General features: G+C 36.0%; 2 protein-coding genes across 4 annotated transcripts in view; one reads left to right on the forward strand and one right to left on the reverse strand.

Annotated features, from left to right (window-relative positions):
- Positions 1–2,033: 2,033 nt before the first annotated feature.
- LOC126864244 (uncharacterized) lies at positions 2,034–4,392 on the forward strand. Its single transcript, XM_050615387.1, has 2 exons — positions 2,034–2,791; positions 3,930–4,392. Exons 1-2 carry the CDS (start codon positions 2,763–2,765, stop codon positions 4,363–4,365), a joined length of 465 nt encoding a protein of 154 aa, XP_050471344.1. The 5' UTR covers positions 2,034–2,762; the 3' UTR covers positions 4,366–4,392.
- A 2,362-nt stretch (positions 4,393–6,754) lies between these two features.
- Positions 6,755–18,758, reverse strand: part of LOC126864234 (uncharacterized) — a 106,837-nt gene continuing 94,833 nt past the window's right edge. For all 3 annotated transcript variants that reach the window (XM_050615366.1, XM_050615367.1, XM_050615365.1), the window contains 2 exons: positions 15,609–15,943; positions 6,755–15,028 (listed from right to left, as the gene is read on the reverse strand). In XM_050615366.1, the coding sequence (XP_050471323.1) occupies positions 14,899–15,028; positions 15,609–15,943 (465 nt within the window). In that variant the 3' untranslated portion in view covers positions 6,755–14,898. The remainder of the gene's footprint in view (positions 15,029–15,608; positions 15,944–18,758) is intronic.

Consider the following 18,758-nt stretch of genomic DNA (forward strand, 5'->3'; position numbering starts at 1 on the left):
ACAGGTTTCCACAAGCTACGGAGAGGGATGTTACGATAATTCGAACGTGATCGAACTAAATTTCAGGCTCGAGCGAATTCACTTCTATCAGGTCCCGTACTCGAAAGTACATATAAACAAGAAGATGGGATAAGGAGGGATGGCAGAACACATTTACGTGCATGTCGAGCTAACTATGTAGTACATATTTCGAATGTAGGATACAATATGTGACCACTGGATGGAAAATCGAGGTGTGGCAGCGTTTACTGGAAAATCGAAGGCAATTACTTCTGTAATACGCTTCGTAAAATTCAATAGATTCGACTATCGACAAGAGAAATGGTTCATCCGTCACATTGTCGTATCTTCCGTATAACAATGCATCAGATAAATTTACGAATATATCTTTTTCGTGATCGAGCAATTTAAATATTAGACAAATTCTTGGAATCTTGATCACGTGAGCTCGTTGACCGTAGCTTATTGTTTCATTTTACGATAAAATTACATTCGCTATGAAAAGTACGAAACACTTTTATTTCTTAAATTATAAGTTTGAATTTATCAATGACATAGGATTTTTTATCCTTAAGTAAATATCTATGAATACTACGATTCTGTTTTCTTATTTATAGTGTACAGGATTCTTCAGAAACAATATCGTTTATTAATCGTTGTTAAACAAATTTTGCCGTCTGCTGGCAAGATGTCAGCACAGGGCGGCTGGTAACATCGTCTGTATCGACGGACAGTTAAATATCGACATTAAATCCAAGCTCGAATAGATATCCACCGTTGTTGTGTTCGTATGCACTGCATCTCATCTGTGATTGGCGATCATGTTCTTTGGAATATCGAATTTTACCATCGAAAGTTACCCTCAGTTAAATGTGCACATGAGATACATAATAAATATTATCATACTATAAATTTTGTTACACGAACTGAAATACCGACTGTATTCCTCTCTTACTCTGTCCTTACTTATTATCATGTTTCTTCTCATTTCTCATCCTTTTTACGCCCTCTCACTGCTTGTTTTTCTAAGATGCATAGATGACATTGTAAACTATATTAATACACTATAGAAATATATTTAATATTTTAAACATTGGTTGATCCTTATTGTCGAAAAACGCTTTCAGTATTGCGTTTGTTGCGATAGTTAAGTAATTCGATCGTTGTCCAATTAATATACATATTTAGTAGTAGAATCGGTGTAAATTTTTATTTCGAATATTATATCTTACGGAAACAGTTAAAAATTTGGAGTTTATCTCGTCGTTGTTACGTATGCTAATTTACAAGAGAAAATATCGTTCGAGATAACTAAAATCTACGACATTGATTATGTTTGACATTATCATAAATCGTAATATCGCTATCGATTTGTTTCATTACGAAGTGAATCGTTCTTCTTATAAAAGGTATAACCTTTTACATATTTATCACTATTATTTTTTATTTATCACAGTGCTATGTTCTTATAATAATCATCCTAATGAAACATGAGAATTAAAATCTTATCCTCTTATGAGCGAATAAAAATCAGATTATAGATAATTAACGGAGCTGAGAAGCTAATTACATATGTATTTATAATATAGTTAATTAGTTGTTAATAAGCATAAGAATAAAACGTTACATTCCTAAATCAGCTATCATTCATCGACATATCTACGCTTCAAAAAGCTGTATCGTAATTTATGGTGTTTCTATTTCTACCATCGCATAACCGCTAACTTGTCAGATTACACGCTATCATTGACGTAGCTAAATGTGAACCAGATTTATCTCACGAACAAGAAGTCAGTAGCAACATATGTACATTTTAGTGACAAATCTTTGTATTCGATAAAAACGTATAAAAAAATATAATACATTTCTTGAGGATTACATAATTTCACGTGTTTCTCTAAGAAATGTGAGAAATCTCGCTGATAAAGATACTTTGATGTACTTTCTCCTGCAAAGTTGAATGCAACGGTTGACACTAACAGAAAGTAAGAACTCAAGAATAAATTCACGTTTACGTTATAAAATATGTTTGTATACTCAAAAATCGATTCCCAATACAGGTGAAAAATTTGAAATTATTTTCCCAATTGTATCCATATCGAGATTTGTTTTAATTTTATTACTAATTAAAATTCCTATCGAATAATATTACAATTATCGATAGTAGTTTCCTGTATTTCGATTAATTTCAAACGAAATAATTTCATAAGAAGAAAAGAAAAACCTAAACCGATTATTTTTTTAAAATAACAAAGTAAGCGCTATCGAGCACTTTATCTTCTTTCGATAAATTTCTAACGAAATAATTTTCTAAAGTAGCAGAACTCGAGGCAGATATTTCTTTGAAACGCTACATTTATCAATAGTCATTTCTTTTCTTTTCGTAAATCTTTCCTGAAGGAATTTTCTAATATTACTGAATTTTAAGGTGACTTTTTTTAAAATTCTTAATTTCTACGGAACTTTTGACCAATAATCCATGTTTTAAAATATTCGTAAAAATACGAAAATGGATCAGAAATTAACTTAATTAGATCAGATGGTTTGATTAAATAATTAAATTCATAATTTATCACGAACATTGAATCGCTACGCCATTGGATAGCCAAGGCAAAGTCTAGTCAGGGAACAACTAACTTGTATGCATCGGATTTCAACCGGTAATAGAATTATTTTCCCTTGCCCCCGATTGATTTCTAGGCAGTGTCCAGTACTGCGTGCAGTGTCTCATAGGTGAGAACTCGTGTAAATAGTTAAAGGGAATGGAGAAAAATCGGGAGCATGAACGAAAGTAATCACTATTGTTGATTTTTCGATCAATCGTAAATTTAATAAAAATCGATTTTCGACGATAAATCTGATAACAGTTAGATAGTAAATCTAAGTGTATCGTTTATTTTGTAGTCATAGCCATAAAAAAAGCCTCGCTAGTTTTACGACTAAATTTAAAAAATGATATTCTTCACTGCATGTGCGATATGAAATATCAAATGGAAATTACATCAAGTGAGAAAGTATCGAACGTTGAATTTATTATTTTTTAAGTGACAAGATTTATCTTCGTTTTAAAACAATTAAGCAAATTCACGAGATTATCGAGAAATGTTCTATCAGACACATTGAGTCTTCCATTTACTTCTTTCATTTTCTTCGTCATAACTTTATTTTATTGATCGTAGAGAATCTCTTCTTCTTTAGGGGATTGAATTTTTTCAAATTGCATCGAATTCGTATAATTTCAAGTTATTAATTATTTCAAATTAAATACTTCAATAGAAGAAAAATATTTGTGGATCTCTTGCGAGATTTCGCTGAATTCATGAAGAAACAAACTCGATAACCTCTAACCCTACCGAAATTTATTAATGTTCATGAGTCATATACAATTAGTATCTAGTCTACCTCTGGATTCTGCCAAAGGAACACGTACGATTAATCGCGTGTAAGATTAAACGCGGTGCATTTTCTTCAGAACCGAGCCGCGTTTCAACAAAAATCTGTATTTCTTCTTATTCAAACTCTAATTTATTCGAATAAGAAATAGATGGTGATTAGAAGCAAATTAATTGAGCAAACCGGAATTTATTCTTTAAATTCTTTGTCGTCATCGCTATTTCAATTTCAATTCGAGTGTAATTAATCTGCATCCTTACGAGAGGCCTAATCGCGTCTTATTTGCCACCGCATAAACTTTCTTGTTATTGTTATTTCACAAAACTTCGCATCTGAAATACGTGAAATCTCTTCAGCTATCTAACGCTCATTTCTATTGCGATGTTGCGTCAGCCAATGATCGTGAGTTATCATTAAGTTCTCTCGAACATAACGAAGTGGTGCGAGCCATCGATCGTGTTTCTTTTTAGACGTAGCAACGCAGCGACCAAAAGCATGGATCTCCTCGGTCTAACCTTCCAGTCTCTGGATTTCAGGGACAATAAATCTCAAGAAGGCGATTTCCTTGACTTGGAAAACCAAGAATGCGAGGAGTCTTCCGAACAATCTAACAAGAAACCATGGAAAAAATCTAAGGAAGACTTGGCGTCGTGTATCAAGACCGAAAACCAACATCCAAACCAACAACTGAGGATGATTAGCTTGGACGAAGTTGCGTGGCATGACACTGCTAACAATTGTTGGATCGTGATACACGATTTTGTTTACGATTGCACAGAGTTGTTGAAGAACCATCCTGGTGGATCAGACGTGATTCTTGAATACGCTGGCAGAGACGCGACTTTGCCGTTCATTGGCACTGGACACTCTTCTATGGCGAGGCAGAGCTTAGAGAGATACCTCATTGGTGAACTTCCGCTCGAAGAAAGAATCTTTCGTGTATCCAACGGTGTCAAAGTCGCTGGACTTTAATGTATAATAATTACGTTTGATATTCTATTTGTTAGATGATTTTTGTTCAAAGACATGTTATAAGTATATATAGTGTTTTGTGTGTGTGTGTGTGTATGTGTGTGAAGATCTCGAAATTGTGAAATTTGACCCAACATTAATCTTATACAGTATGAAGGTTTTGGAATTGCAAACCGCGATAATTACGCGATTAGACGTAAAGATCAAAGACCAAGGCTAATTTCAGTTTTCCCGATACTCTTAGTCTTACGACGAATTTTTCCGTGCGCTGCCGTCCTTTTATGCATTACGCCATTAAATATCTGTATTAAGTGTATCAAGTTCCTACGTTCTCTTTTTACAGTAATAGAATAAAGAAATTTTATGAAGTCGTTCCTTAAATCGACGAAAGAAACGTATCTTTAATGTTAATGTTTTATCATCTTTTGATACTTAAACTGCGAATATAAGCACAAGCACATCGCTATATTTGTGAAATAGATTTATTACGAAATCAATATCGCGTCGCATAATTGTAGTGGATGATGAAATGTTTAAATGTTATAAATTCTACGAATTTCTATTCTTTCTGTTTATAACGTAGGATTTAAAAATACATTTATTATAGTTCAAAACACTCTAAATGTAGAATGACTTTCAACTTGTTATTTCAGGCATTGAACTGGATTCAGTCGAATTTAGTATAAGATAAAAATATTACCTACGTTCGATCGAAAGGAAATTCAAATATAAACTGTAAAATATAATTTATAAATAGAATATAAATTATAAAATATTGAATAAGCTATATGATATAACGTATGAAAATATAAATATTCTTTGCCTAGCAATAAATCAACAATCTCATTACTATTCTATGTTGAAAGCAATATTACGAATCACTCATTAATACCCGAAAACCATGCACACGAGATTCTAATTCATGCACTGTTTCACACGTTTGTTCTCGTTTGAAGCGGAATTCAAATAACGATGACGAATTAACTATCAGCGTGTATTATAATTTCACCGCGGCATCGCGCACCGGTTCACCGCGTTGCTAATACAGGACTATCGTGCCAAGTACAATTAATCGATGCAATAAGCAGCGAGTCACGTGAAAACGCGCAATTCATGCTTAATTATCCCCGGTGACGATCTTTATTTGTAATGTCGATATGCAAAGACGATAACGAGGCTTTAATTGTTTCTTCTCATCGAGCTGTTGCATCGGTTCGCATCATTTGACACGCGATCTCTCGTTCGTTTGATCGGCAACCGGCATATTAACGACGTAGAATAATCCGATGTCGTATCGGAAAGTAACATTAAATGTATTAATAAAGCTCGCGTAACATCGGTCTCGGAGCGGTTAACAGAGAAAAAACGCGTGTCTACAGCTCGTCCAAACTGAAACAGAAAATTCTACACGCATGTAAAAGTTTGTAGTTCGGTGGAAATTTGTATCGTGTTGTGTGATAATTTCGTGATAAATAATATGTCGAATAATTTCGTGAGCCTGTGTATATGTATCTCATGCAATATTTTTATTTTTTCAAAAATTATATATGCTTCTATTAATATACGTATAGACTACATAGACTGTAAAGCTTAGCTTTCATCGGGCACGATGTATTTGTCGAGTTAAAAGCAAAGGAAGCGCGTGCAAGGTCGATAAATCAGCTTTTCGGAGCATCGTCCCAATTGAGTCGGCGTATACTCACGGGAACCGTCTGGGTTATTGCAAGAGGTGTTTCATTCTTTAATTAGACACCGTGAAATTAGATACGTTCGGTGTGTCTGCGGTTGCGGGTTAAGGTATTTAAGTCACGCCTTCCTGATCATCTTACATCGTTCCATCTAGCACTCGTTTTTTCGTGCCCATTTCGCGACTGTACCTTTTGGTTTCTCCTATATGTACAAGTGAAAAGCGCGTTACGCTTACCACGACGATATCGTTCAACGTCGTGCTGCAAACGTACATCTCAGTATTAGGAATTTACACTTGTGCGAACAACGAGAAATTTCAAAAATCATTGGGATTTTCTTAAAAACTCGGGAATTATTATATTTCGTTTGAATTCTTTGGGATATAAAGAGGAATAAAAGGGGAATAAATGGTACGCTTTACATCGGTACATTATATTTCTTGGTCCTCTAAACATTCATAATATACACAACATACAATATGACATAGCGGTTCAGCTTTGTTTAATTTCTCGTTCGAACGCGGTACCGATAGAACGTTGTAATTAAGTTTCTCGTTACTTGTGAACGTTGCTTTTCCCTCCGCCACTATTTCCTCCTCCAAGTATCTATCGTGTGCCATTGTGCACAAGGGCAGGAGATAGATCAACATTCACGGAAATTAGTAGGAGATATACACAATGATGAGAAAAATATTTCTATATCGGAGTAATGCGTCTACTAAATACCATCGTAGATTCTGTTCTCTTTTTTTTTTCTTTTCGTCTTTTTCTTATTTAGTTTACAACGCTACGTCTCTTATCTCGTACTTTGTATGGAAACACTTGACCATTTTTCACTTTCGCTCATATTCTCGTTGAACGATTTCTCTCGTTTCGTCTTCGCTTACGGTTTCGGATTAAATTAGAAAATTTCGTTCAGTCAAATTCAAATTCAGAGAAACGATACGTTACGCTCACCAATCGCCTGGTTGCTTGCATTGTGCATGCTTTACTCACAAGACAATGTTCGGACGATAAGATTTCCGCGCTATTTTAGGAGAATCGTAAACAATGCAACCGAGGAAAAAGGAAACTTTTCATTTCGCAACTCGTTTCACGCAAGATTCACGTTCAAGACTAATAAACAAGATAATTAAAGATAAACGATTACTTAATAAGCGTAAGGTGTTTATAAACGCCGACAAGCGAAGAGTTTCACAATTCAAACACCGAAAAATATTCAATTTCGTACGCTCGACGAAACGATTCCATACATACGATGCAATGCGAGCTTTCTCGTTTAAACGACGGTTGAAACACGCAAATTGACACGAATTAATCTCGTGCGGGAGAACCTATGCATTTTAGAAGTTTCGCGCTCTTTGGCAGTCCTGGGTTCCATTCCCCCTGCGGTTAATTACGCTGGAAGTCAAGATGCTCCGAGAAATAAATCCCCTTCGACGCATCATTGTTACACCTTCTTTTACATTTATTATCTCTTTATCGCGTGAACGATAAACTGTGTGCGCTTAGACGTACATGTATCATCTGAAGAGACGATTTTCCTGTCGCTGTCGTTATTATAAACGCGAAGAATAATTTTAGTCCTGCTACGATCTTTCAATTTTTACTTTATAATCTCACGTTTCAATTGTAAAGATCTTAAGGGACAAATGTATATATATATATATATATATATATATATATATATATATATATATATATATATATATCATCAAACAAAGTAGTTGTACCAGATTAATTTTTATAAAATTCGGTTATAATTTTTATAATAGAAATAATGCAAGTGATTCAATCAATTAATCCGAAGGATTATTATATATAATATATGTAATAATAATAAATAATAATAATATATATAAATAATAATAGCTAAGAACGTAATAATATTATAATTATTATGTATATATTATATATAATATTATTATATAACTATTTATGGGAAGAATAAAAGAGGCTTTTAAAGATGAAGAAACACGATTCACTCGAGAGTGATGGAAAGAACGTAGCAGGATTAATTATATATTAATTATATACCACTGAATGCAATTCTTCTCGTTCACCTCGTAACGAGTGCTTTGTCAGTTTCGCGTTTCTGTTTAGTCTTGGAAGTCAAGACTCTTGCACAGTTTGTGCTCTCAAGCCTCGTGGAAGCAACTCGAAAGGAGATTAAACTGTTTTCATGGTCGAAGAATGCTCGACAGCGCATAGGAGAATCACACGCTTGAAACTCGACGAGGTTAATGTTAGCTAACGTTAGATCGTTTGAACAGGAGAAGCACCACGAAGTACTAAATCTACGCGACTGCATTATTTTTTTTCTCCGCTTTTTCATTCTTTGTAACGCTAAACACCGTCTCGAGTTCGTTCGAACACGAATTCGTTCGTTTTTCTAATAAACCGAACATCATTCGTCGACTCTATGCATTGAACTCTATGCGTTGAACGTTTATTTCTATGTCCGTCAATACGGCGGAGAATTGACGACACGCTGATTTCGTTATCCTTTCGCCGTATTAATTTTACAGCGAAATTATTTGCGATTTTCGGGATTTCATATTAAGGAAATGAGTTATTAATCCCTCGAGTGCCGATGACGTTTCATTTGCGTATGCTGCGTTGCTCGAGATTACAGCGATCGATCGGGTAAACACTGTGGATCACTGAGAGATTCGTGGATTATTCGTAGCGGTATCCACATCGATCCGTGCGAAAAGTCAGAGTTCACCGTGCGCCCGTAACGTGTTGTAACACCGACTATACGTATCGTGAATTATTTATCAACTGAAATATTGATTTTTTAACGAGATGATATAACGATTGACGAAGAAGCTGTTGAATATTGTTTGGAAGCAATTCGTCGTTCGAGTAGAAAAAGGATTGACAGGTATTCGTAGCAAATGGTGATTGACAGATATTACTTTAATTCCTTATCGCATAATTCTTTCTTTTCGTTTTGTTTATCAACGATAAAATTGTTTAGTAATAAAAACAACTATTGAAAATGATACATTAAGTGATGTATTTCATTACAACAAGACAGAAATGATCTGTCACAAAAAGAAACGTGATCGGAGACATTCCCGAACTCGAATCATCGTTTACGACGCTAAATTTCAAGCACCTTTTAATCATTCGCATTTTTTCAACGTAAAATACGGATTCCGAATCGTCGAATCGCTTCGTTACTCGAGTGTACGTTAGATGCTCACGAGAGTATGGCAATAATACACTAACGAGTCACGTTTTACGTGTTCTTAGCGACTATCGTACATCCACCTCGTTCCACTAGACCTACTTACGATCCGCGGAATGCCATCGTTAAATTCTTAATAACATCTGCTTTATAATCCTCTCGTAACATTTTTGCATCTTCTTTTCCCACGAATGCATAAAAATCCACAGTCGATTATAATAACATTAGTCCAATTGTGCAAGAAGATACTGATAGTTACCTATATACGCAGTAAACTTCCAAATGAAAATATGGCGAGTCATTATTCCAAAGAGACGACGTAAAAAAACAACTTTTCTAAATCTAAAAAGAGCGTCCCAATGGATGCACGACCTTCGTCAAATATTTACAATTATTTTTAGATTACCAAGGCGGAACGCTTCGTTAAGGATAACAGAATGCACGCATTCTGCGGCAATGGGAACTCCTAAACTCTATAAATCAACAGACAAGACCATTCGCTCTTCTAAATTACATCGAATATGTCGGAACGTTGTTCTAAATACGATAAACGTGCCGATGTGAAACAACGTTAATATAATACGTTGCAACATAGGCACGTCTCTTCTATCGTTTTTTTTTCTTTTTTCCTTTTACAACACACCGACTTTAATTTATACGCTACTTTCTGCTTTGTATGTCGTTAGGACAGCCTAGGTTCGTAGGTTCGAACGCCTAGAGCGCCGTAGTTTACTTAATTACTGAGTCTTCCTATGGTCTAATGTGGTACGTCGAGTGGCTCGATAACTTTACACGATTAATTATTGTAATTATCCACGGGAATTGCGATTACCGCTAACGAAGACAATTAGTCGCGCCCAGAGCAGTACGACGATTTTTCATTTCTCGTCGAATTAAGTTACCTCTTTTCTTTGCTGATATAGAGATCGAAGGTAAGGGGGGGGGCTGGAAGCGATTCGCATAGAAAAAATCCATGTCTCGAGTATTTAACTGAATCGTTTAATCGATACTGTGATATTATGTATTTTCAATACATTTGATCGATGGATCTTACGAGCGCAGAGGAACGCCATTTATCTGGATATTGTTGATAGCTATCCGGAAAAGTTAGAATATGTGAGATTATGTATAAGCGTGTGTATGGGAACAGTCTAGATTTGTGATAGGTCAAGATAGTTCGACAGGAAATTCAAGAAGCATCGAATACGTCGAAGTACGTGTCAAGATATGATTGTATATAGAGCCCCTTTTTCGAATAACAAGCAATGAACGTGCAATGACAGAGTTATTAGTGCGCGTAACATATGTATTAATTACGAATAAATTTTCATTTGGTAATACAATGTCTGGATAATTGATGTTCTACGGCGTCGTTCCGTGAACATTCGTTAAAATTTCGTCAACGCATACTTCTGAACCTTACAGTGTATTTGCTGTGACGAAACACTTGAGTATTGTTACAGAATCATGTGAAACGAAATGTTTCCGATAAATTCGTATCGTTCACGTATTTAGCTTACATTGCTTGGGATTGCGTACCCGAACGAAATTCAAGGACACTATGTTTGATAATAATATCTTAACTCTTTATGTTTTACGATTAGATATGCGAATATATACAACATGACAGTAAAGATCGACACGTTTTTCTATTTCCTATAGAAATTTTTAATGTCCTTTGGTTTCTTTCGCACACCTATAGTGCCTTTAAATCGAAACTATAACTGTAACGAACTAGGATAATTCGCAGATATTGAACGTTTCATTCAGGAAAAGAACGAAAACTTTGAATGAAAATCTACCAGATTGTGTAATAAGTGGACTGTGGATGTTTATACATTTGCTGAAAATTGAAATATATAAAAATATGCAGAATATTTGATATAGTTTGTATATATAAAAATATATGAAATATCTACGGTCAAATATTTGTTATAATATTCAGAGAGTTAAAGAAACTTGTAATGAAATTTCTTGATATTTTCATAGACATTAATAGTTTTCAGAAATATTTCTAACTATATTGCATATATGAGCGATAATGAATGGACATACGATAAAGCCGAGAAGCAACAGGGATATATTGCTTAGTTTGTATAATTTAATGATATAAAGTCAGAACGAAAATCAGGGCTGTCTTTAGTAAACAAACTATTTATAACTGAAATCACCACAGCTTCGTTAATTCTCGCAATACATGAAATATGTGTTAAGTTTCAATATACGGAGATTTTGTTAAACGGGTAATGGTTAAAATTAAAAAATAAAATATTTTTGACAATTTTTTAAAGATATACGACAGTTCAAACTTATTACACAACCTAATATAATACTCGTCGCATTTTCGATCGTTGGAAACAAACCACGTGGTTGTTTTCACGATAATTTTGACGAATGGAAAGAAGGACATTTACCAAGAAACATGAAAAATGAACTTAATGTGGCGACAGTCAATGTATTTGTAGTGAACACAGTGTTTGCTTGGATAATTTGTTTATCGATAAAACAGGATCGACAGTGAACACGAATTTGAATTTCATTTCGAAACGACCATCGAGGGCCTGTTAAATTCTTTTTCGAGGTTTCATTCATTGAATCAACCGACGATTGAATCAACTTCCTCGCAATCGAGGCTCGAATCCATTGAATGCAAACTTTGTAAAATATGCTGCTTTCGTTGGTCTTTAATGTAAAATGGGTAAAATTATCGAGACTATAAATAATATAATTCCTACACTGAATCCAGCATTAATCTTTTCGTTCATCAAAAAATCCATAGCATCCATATACAGCGACGTCTAAATGCCTAATGCAAAATTATAAGCCCATTTACATAAACGATTGGATGCAACCGTGCATTACCCTATTAGCTCATCGATGATGTGGTGTCACGTTACACTCGTAATACAAACATTAGATAATCCAACAGCAGAATGACTAGTACCGTTCAAATTACGTGCAACGTTTGTATAAATCTAGGTGTACGTACTCGTAATCGCGATAGGAATCAGAACATGCACGCGTAAAAGCCATAGAAAAAATAGAACTCTCTAGCGAGATCACCGTATTAAAACAAAGAACAAACGATCTATAACGCCTGTAAAATTAGGTCTACGCGAACATTGTGCTTCCTCGATTCATTCCGAAGTCGTTGCATCTCCCTTCGTTTAATTTCTAATTAAAAATCTACGCTTTCGTTTCTAGTAACGAGTTCTACGTATTTATGAAAATTATAGAAAAATGGAAGTCAGTATGACCAAGGTTCTCTTACATGATAATCTAACAATTAATATTATTAATAAATTAATAAGTTACAAATTGTAGGTAGGTTTTCCTTTACAATTTAAAGTTTTACGTCTCGAACGAGTTCTAAATTGTAAAATTTATTCGCGGAACTTCGCTCGTTTAATTCAATTAAAGTTTTTATCTTTATAAGAGAGAATTTATACGATATATTCACGCTAAACGTATGGAGCTTGTATCAAAGAAATAAAAATGAAAGCTACTTGGAAGAATACATATTTATAATGCAAAGAGGAAAACGAGCTTTTATATTTTACAAAAAGACATTAATATCCCAAATGGGATAAATCCTTAAAATTTGAAAAATTATAAACTGATCATTCTCATTACTTTCGTAGCTCCAGCGTTAATAATATGGCATTATTAATTATATTGTTCAAATTAGATATTAATTTAGTACTTGGAATTTGCAATTTGTGACATGTAAAATTTCACTAATAATACTAGTTCGATTGTGTAAGAGTACCCAGGTTTTAATTGCTATAAGAAGACACGGAACGAAAGGTATTCTTCCTTTTCTCCCGTTTCGTTAGGCGCGCATAAGGCCTGGACTAGCCAGAAAGGACAAAGGCAATGGCGAAATATTTCGTTTTCGGTTCACAGAACGATCGATCGATTACCGAAGATGAGACGTCAAGTACTGCGAGTAAGAGCTTCATTCTAAATTATTCGTCGATTGCTTGCTCGTAGCTGAATTATCTACAAACGTTCCGTCGCACTTGTGATCCGTGAATAGCGAATGCAATTGTCATTCGTACGTACTGTGAGCTCTGGAATTTTCGATTCGTACCATCCTTTGGAATAGAATCAAGTAACACGATGTATATCGATTTGGTCGTTTCATAAGTTCTGCTCCCCGTTTATTATCAATTGTCAATGCAGTATTCTTTTCTACTTATCAAATTATATATTTTGTTAGATAATTATTTTCGATTTTTCTAATTAGTTTAACACGCGCGTTGCTACTGCCGTATATATTGTATCGATTCAAATATTTAGCAATAGTAACAGAAAGACCACATCAAGTAGTCGAATTAAAAAAAGAAAAATAGCAACTGAGAATATAATCTACGAGACAAAAGAATATAACAGATGGTTTTTTAAGTTCCAGAGGGGAAATATTTATCAAAAGTTTCTACATACTATTTTTATCAAATAGGTGTGGTAGCTTAGGTATAAAAAAATTAAAAGTTTTCGGATCACAAAATACGATAAAAGACAGCGGCGGTACTTCATATCAAATTTCTAATAAATAGAACAGCACAACTTATGAACCAACGTATTACATACACTAGGTTATTTGCTCGAAGAAAGATTTGTGCGAAGAACACAGAATCTCATCACTTAGGGTGACTACAGTCGAGTCGACTGAGTATGTGAAATGGCAAGTAAGAAGTCGCTTTGTGTAAGTGAAAATTTAGGCTAGTTCAGTCGAAAGTCGATTAAGGATCGAGTGATGGGTAAAGTTTTCGTATACAAACACAAAAATTTAGATACGCAGGTGAGTGAAACCTACTTTTTTAGATCTCAACTACGGTTTTTTACCGGACGATCGTTGCAATCGATTAAGCCAGTCGATTAAATTTGCATTTACACAAAGCGACTTACTAAAATTTCTCACTGATCGACCACTTAGTCGAGCCGTCTGAAGCCATCCTTAGCGAATAGTCTTCCCCGTTAAAGACACCAACGGGGGTTCTATGAACGTCCAGAATTTCGACGGAGAAGCGCTAGACGATGTCGTGGAGAGCAAGCTCGAAAGTTTCGAGCGTTCTCGGGATTTTTTGCGTGGATAACGTTGACAGTTTCCTCGAGATCCTCGCGGTTTCTCGGAAGTTTCCCCACGTTCCTCCAACAGATTAAGTCCAGCATGGTTGGAAAAACTTGGAGGATCTCCGGCGACTTCCGGCCGTCTGGGAAGTTTCCAACTAGCCTTAAAAAATTCCGAACGCTCGCCCAACTTTCGAAATCCCTTTCGTGCTCGTGGACGTCCATCGATTTTGTTTCTCCTCTGGATAAAGTCGAGCGAAAAAGTTACACTTAATTATCGGTCATTTCACGATAGTCGTGCTAGTTCGAAACTTTTCACGTTTCTAATTCTACCCGGACACGATGAAAGGAATAGCAAGTTAAAAGGAGGAAAAAAGAAAAAGGAATCGAGGGGCGTGATCGATTATACCAAAGTCGATCGAGGGATTTGTCGCCGGAACCTTGACGGGCTTCGTTGCATCCACGATGAAATTCTTCTCTTCTAACGGTCGCGAATAGAGACGCCTCGATTTTTCGAATCGGGCAATTCTCTAGTTATGTTCCGTTCCGGATCGCTACGCGGATCTTCACTGTGGCTTACATCAAGCTGCACAGGGCTATCCCGTTCTCGAATGCTGATTGCAACGCGGTCGTTTCCATGCAGAACGCGCCATCCTCGTACATCGTCGCGATTCTTTGCTGCTGCACACGGCTCTCGCTTTGGGATCTGAAATCGTGCGTGAGATTAATCTTCTTGGGAATCGCGTGTCGCTCGAAAAATTGCATAATCGTGTAATCGTCTTCGAGGGGAGGAATATTCAGATTTCTTAACCCGTCCAATAGCAACGTGAGAAATAGTTGATGGAATAAAATGATATGGAATATCGTATCGAATTAAAAACAAATGTCGATTCTTGGAGGAAAAAGGAAATGAATAGTTCAGAAGAAGAATAGAATAGAATTTCAAATTGATTTCGAGTACAAAGATCTTCTATTTTCTGTCAAAATCGTAATAAAATGTAAAAAATACTATAGATGGGCATATTTTGTTCCTTAGACACGAAAGTATCAACGAAACTTAGAAAATCGCGTGATAAACGTAAATCTCCTCGCGTGAACGATTCGATTCGTGTTAAATCAGAAAAGCACTGCGTCTAGCGATTTGTACTCGTAACGCATCCACCCATTACGATAGCCCAGGGAGTTGTAAGGCACGTTGCCGTTCAGTACGAGCGTCTGAATTATTTCGTGACTTCCTTCCTCACCAGTGAAACGTATGCCCTTCTCGCGCGTCTTTGAAAACTCACCTGGGAGGCATAGCTCGTGGACGTTGTTGCGTCCTCACTTGCTCCCTCGAGACTTGCTGGTTCGAGAGGTAGCTGCTATCTCGCAGAACGGTTCCCTGATGGTGGTGGTGATGGCCAATGGATCTCTCGTTGTTCTGAGAAAGCGACAACTGCGCCAAATATTCTCTGAGTTCGGGCTGACTGGCCAACAATTCGCGACGCGTCTGAACGTTTGGTGCCGTAGGTGTCGTCGTCGCTGTCGTAGAATCTGACCATGGAGGAGGTGGTGTATGAGATCGCGATATCATGGCGTATTTATGACACAGGTATTCCTCGTAGGTGGGTGGCAATCCGGTCTGAAAAATCCAAGATTTTTTTACATGTTCCTTTTACCGACATCCTTCGTGTTTTTCGTCTTTTCGAACAGGACATTCTGCACATTATGACGCAAATAAAAATATTTTCTATCATTTAGGGTTTGTGTTGTTGTAAAAAAATGATATCCAGCCAGATAAGGTAATGATATATCGTTTAAATTATTATTTTTCAAATATTTTACTTGAATACTGGCCAAGCTTGTTAATTTAAAAATTCTAAATATACCTTCACGTTGAACGAATTATAAAAATATCAGAATTATCAAGCTTTATGGAGTTTTTCTAGGTTTCAAGCATTACCCTCGGACTTTAGAAGTTTTTCAATTATTAGAATTTCATAGAGTTTCGAGCACTTTGTACGTGGAATATTTAATTCGAGAATTTCGAATTTTATAACAAACTACCATTGCTATTGTTGTTAAATATATATCCAGTAATTGGAATTAAATTTTTAACTTATAAATAACTGGCTTCATGAACAGTTCCATGGCAGTTTCAACACACTGCAAATTTATCGTGATTTCGATTTCAGAGTCTGTTTTGTTGTAATTTTGGGCTGATTGTCGAAGAAGAATTATATTCGTTAATGACGCAGTCCAGAGAGTTTGGCATTTAATTACTTGTATTGTTCGTGTGTAATCGACTAAATCTCTATCGTAAAGAGTTAAAGCCGAGATGATGGAATTGCATTAAAATACAGTTGAAATGTAATACAACCACCAACAATGGTAACACATAAATTTTGTAATTTGAAGAATAAGCGGGCGATGCGTTTCTATGAAAGGACTGTTGCAGTAAGTTCGACGGAGAATTATTATTTTGTTTCACTCCTTGCTTTACAGAAATGCTCTTCTGGTTTCTACTTCGTTAACTTTCGAGAAGAATTTCAAAGAGCTACCAGGAAACTCGTAGCGAGTTTTGTCTGGATTTCTACACCCAAAAGTAGGGAATTAATTCACAACTTATTTATAAATGTTAATTCCTACATCAATTTGTCGTTTTGAAGAATACATTAACTCTTGGAATTTATTTGAAGAAAGAAAATGAAAGAAAGATTTCCTGCGATGATCGGGAATCGAACAAAGTGCAGTTACTTGAAAAGCAGAAATGCTGCTCGCATCTATTCAACCAATCTACCGTCAACTTCTTTCTTCGAATAAACTCTTTATAAGTTATTTCCACGCAACACTTTCCTATGACACGATACTTTCTTTTTTACTTCTTCAATTCGGTAGACAAATGACAAAAGTCACAATTAAAGTTAAAGAAAGACAAATTACAGGTTAATTACAGTTTGTAACGCTAAAATTATAAAATCTTTAGAAAACGATGTCGACCAGTTCCACGTGCCACACATACGATTATTACAATAATTTTTCTGTACTCGGAATACTTCGATGTAAACTCTTTATTGTAAACTGCTCGTAAGAATTTTCGTTCCAATTTCCATGTCGGATTAATTCGCAAGTTATGAAACAGAAAAAGGGCAACGAACTGTAATCGAAGCAATCAAATCGAACACGAGCGGTGACGGTCGATAAAACGGTAGCAAGAATGGAGCGGTACAAACTCGGCAGAACTCGAGGTGTTCTGGCATCGTTACTGGGTGTTTCAAGTGGGTCGCCATCGGGGGTGGCAGTGTTTTTCGCAAAGGGTAACCGCGACGTGGCACGAAAATTTATGTGTCGCCCGGCGCCGAGAAACTACGCGGTCGAAATGGCTGGCCACAACCTGAATGGTTCTTCAGTTAAGGAGCAACTCGAAGAATTTGCCTCTTGTTCTCCTGTTTCAACCCCTGCCCATCCATTTTCTTCTTTTTTTTTTCTCTCTCTTTCCGATACTGTACAAAACGTAACCGTGAGCGATCCACGATCGTTACAAGAATTTCTTTGCTCTTTTTCGACCGACTACCTCGTTCATGAAACTACGTTAGGTCTGGCCTTGTTCGGATCTGGATAGAAGGGGGCTGCAGAGAGTTGATTATTCGAATAATCGAATATTCAGCAAACAAGACTCGAGTTAGCAGAGTGGATCGAGCGTTTTGAATATTCAAGCATTAATTTTACTGTCACCGGATTACACGCACACCGACGTATACCTTATCACGAGATTAAAATTCGGGCTTTTTAAATTCATTCGTCAAGCTCATTCTCAACAGTCTCGTTCCATCGCGAATCTAAAACGTTCAAATGGCAAATTCACCCTCGCAATATCGCTCCACCTTCGAATTTTTTTTCCTATACGTAGATGAATGGTCACGAAGGACAAACGAATCGCGAGATTATTTGGAAAAATATATCTATATATCTATATATATATTCTACTGCAATCATCGAGGAATTAGGGCGGCTTCGAGATAGCTAGAGCATCGATTTTATGGATTGCACCGGTTCTGCGGTCGTTTTAATTTCGTACACCGAACTCAGTCCATCAAAAACGATGTCCTGGTTTCCTTGAATTTGGTTAATCGTCGATTAAACGGGAAAGAATTCGTTTTGTTCCATGCCAAATGAAATTTCCTTTATCTAGTTTCCTTGTGCTTAATTAGTAGCTTGAACATGTAATTAGTGAAACGTCAATTCGTTTACAGAAGGTCTACGAATTCACTGGTCGATTACGATCCGCTATCTAACAAGTCTGACCACGAGCGTGCTCTGTTACTGCGGTCGTCCAAGAGAGAGTGCGATTCTATCTAGCGTCTGACTAGGACAGGTCATTACTACTCAATAGTTAAATCCTCATCGTCACGTTTGAGAACGGTGAATGGCTTCTAATTCCGTCGTGTGCCGTCGAT

This window comes from Bombus huntii, chromosome 3, assembly GCF_024542735.1.
Source record: "Bombus huntii isolate Logan2020A chromosome 3, iyBomHunt1.1, whole genome shotgun sequence".
NCBI classification, from domain to species: Eukaryota; Metazoa; Arthropoda; class Insecta; order Hymenoptera; family Apidae; genus Bombus; species Bombus huntii.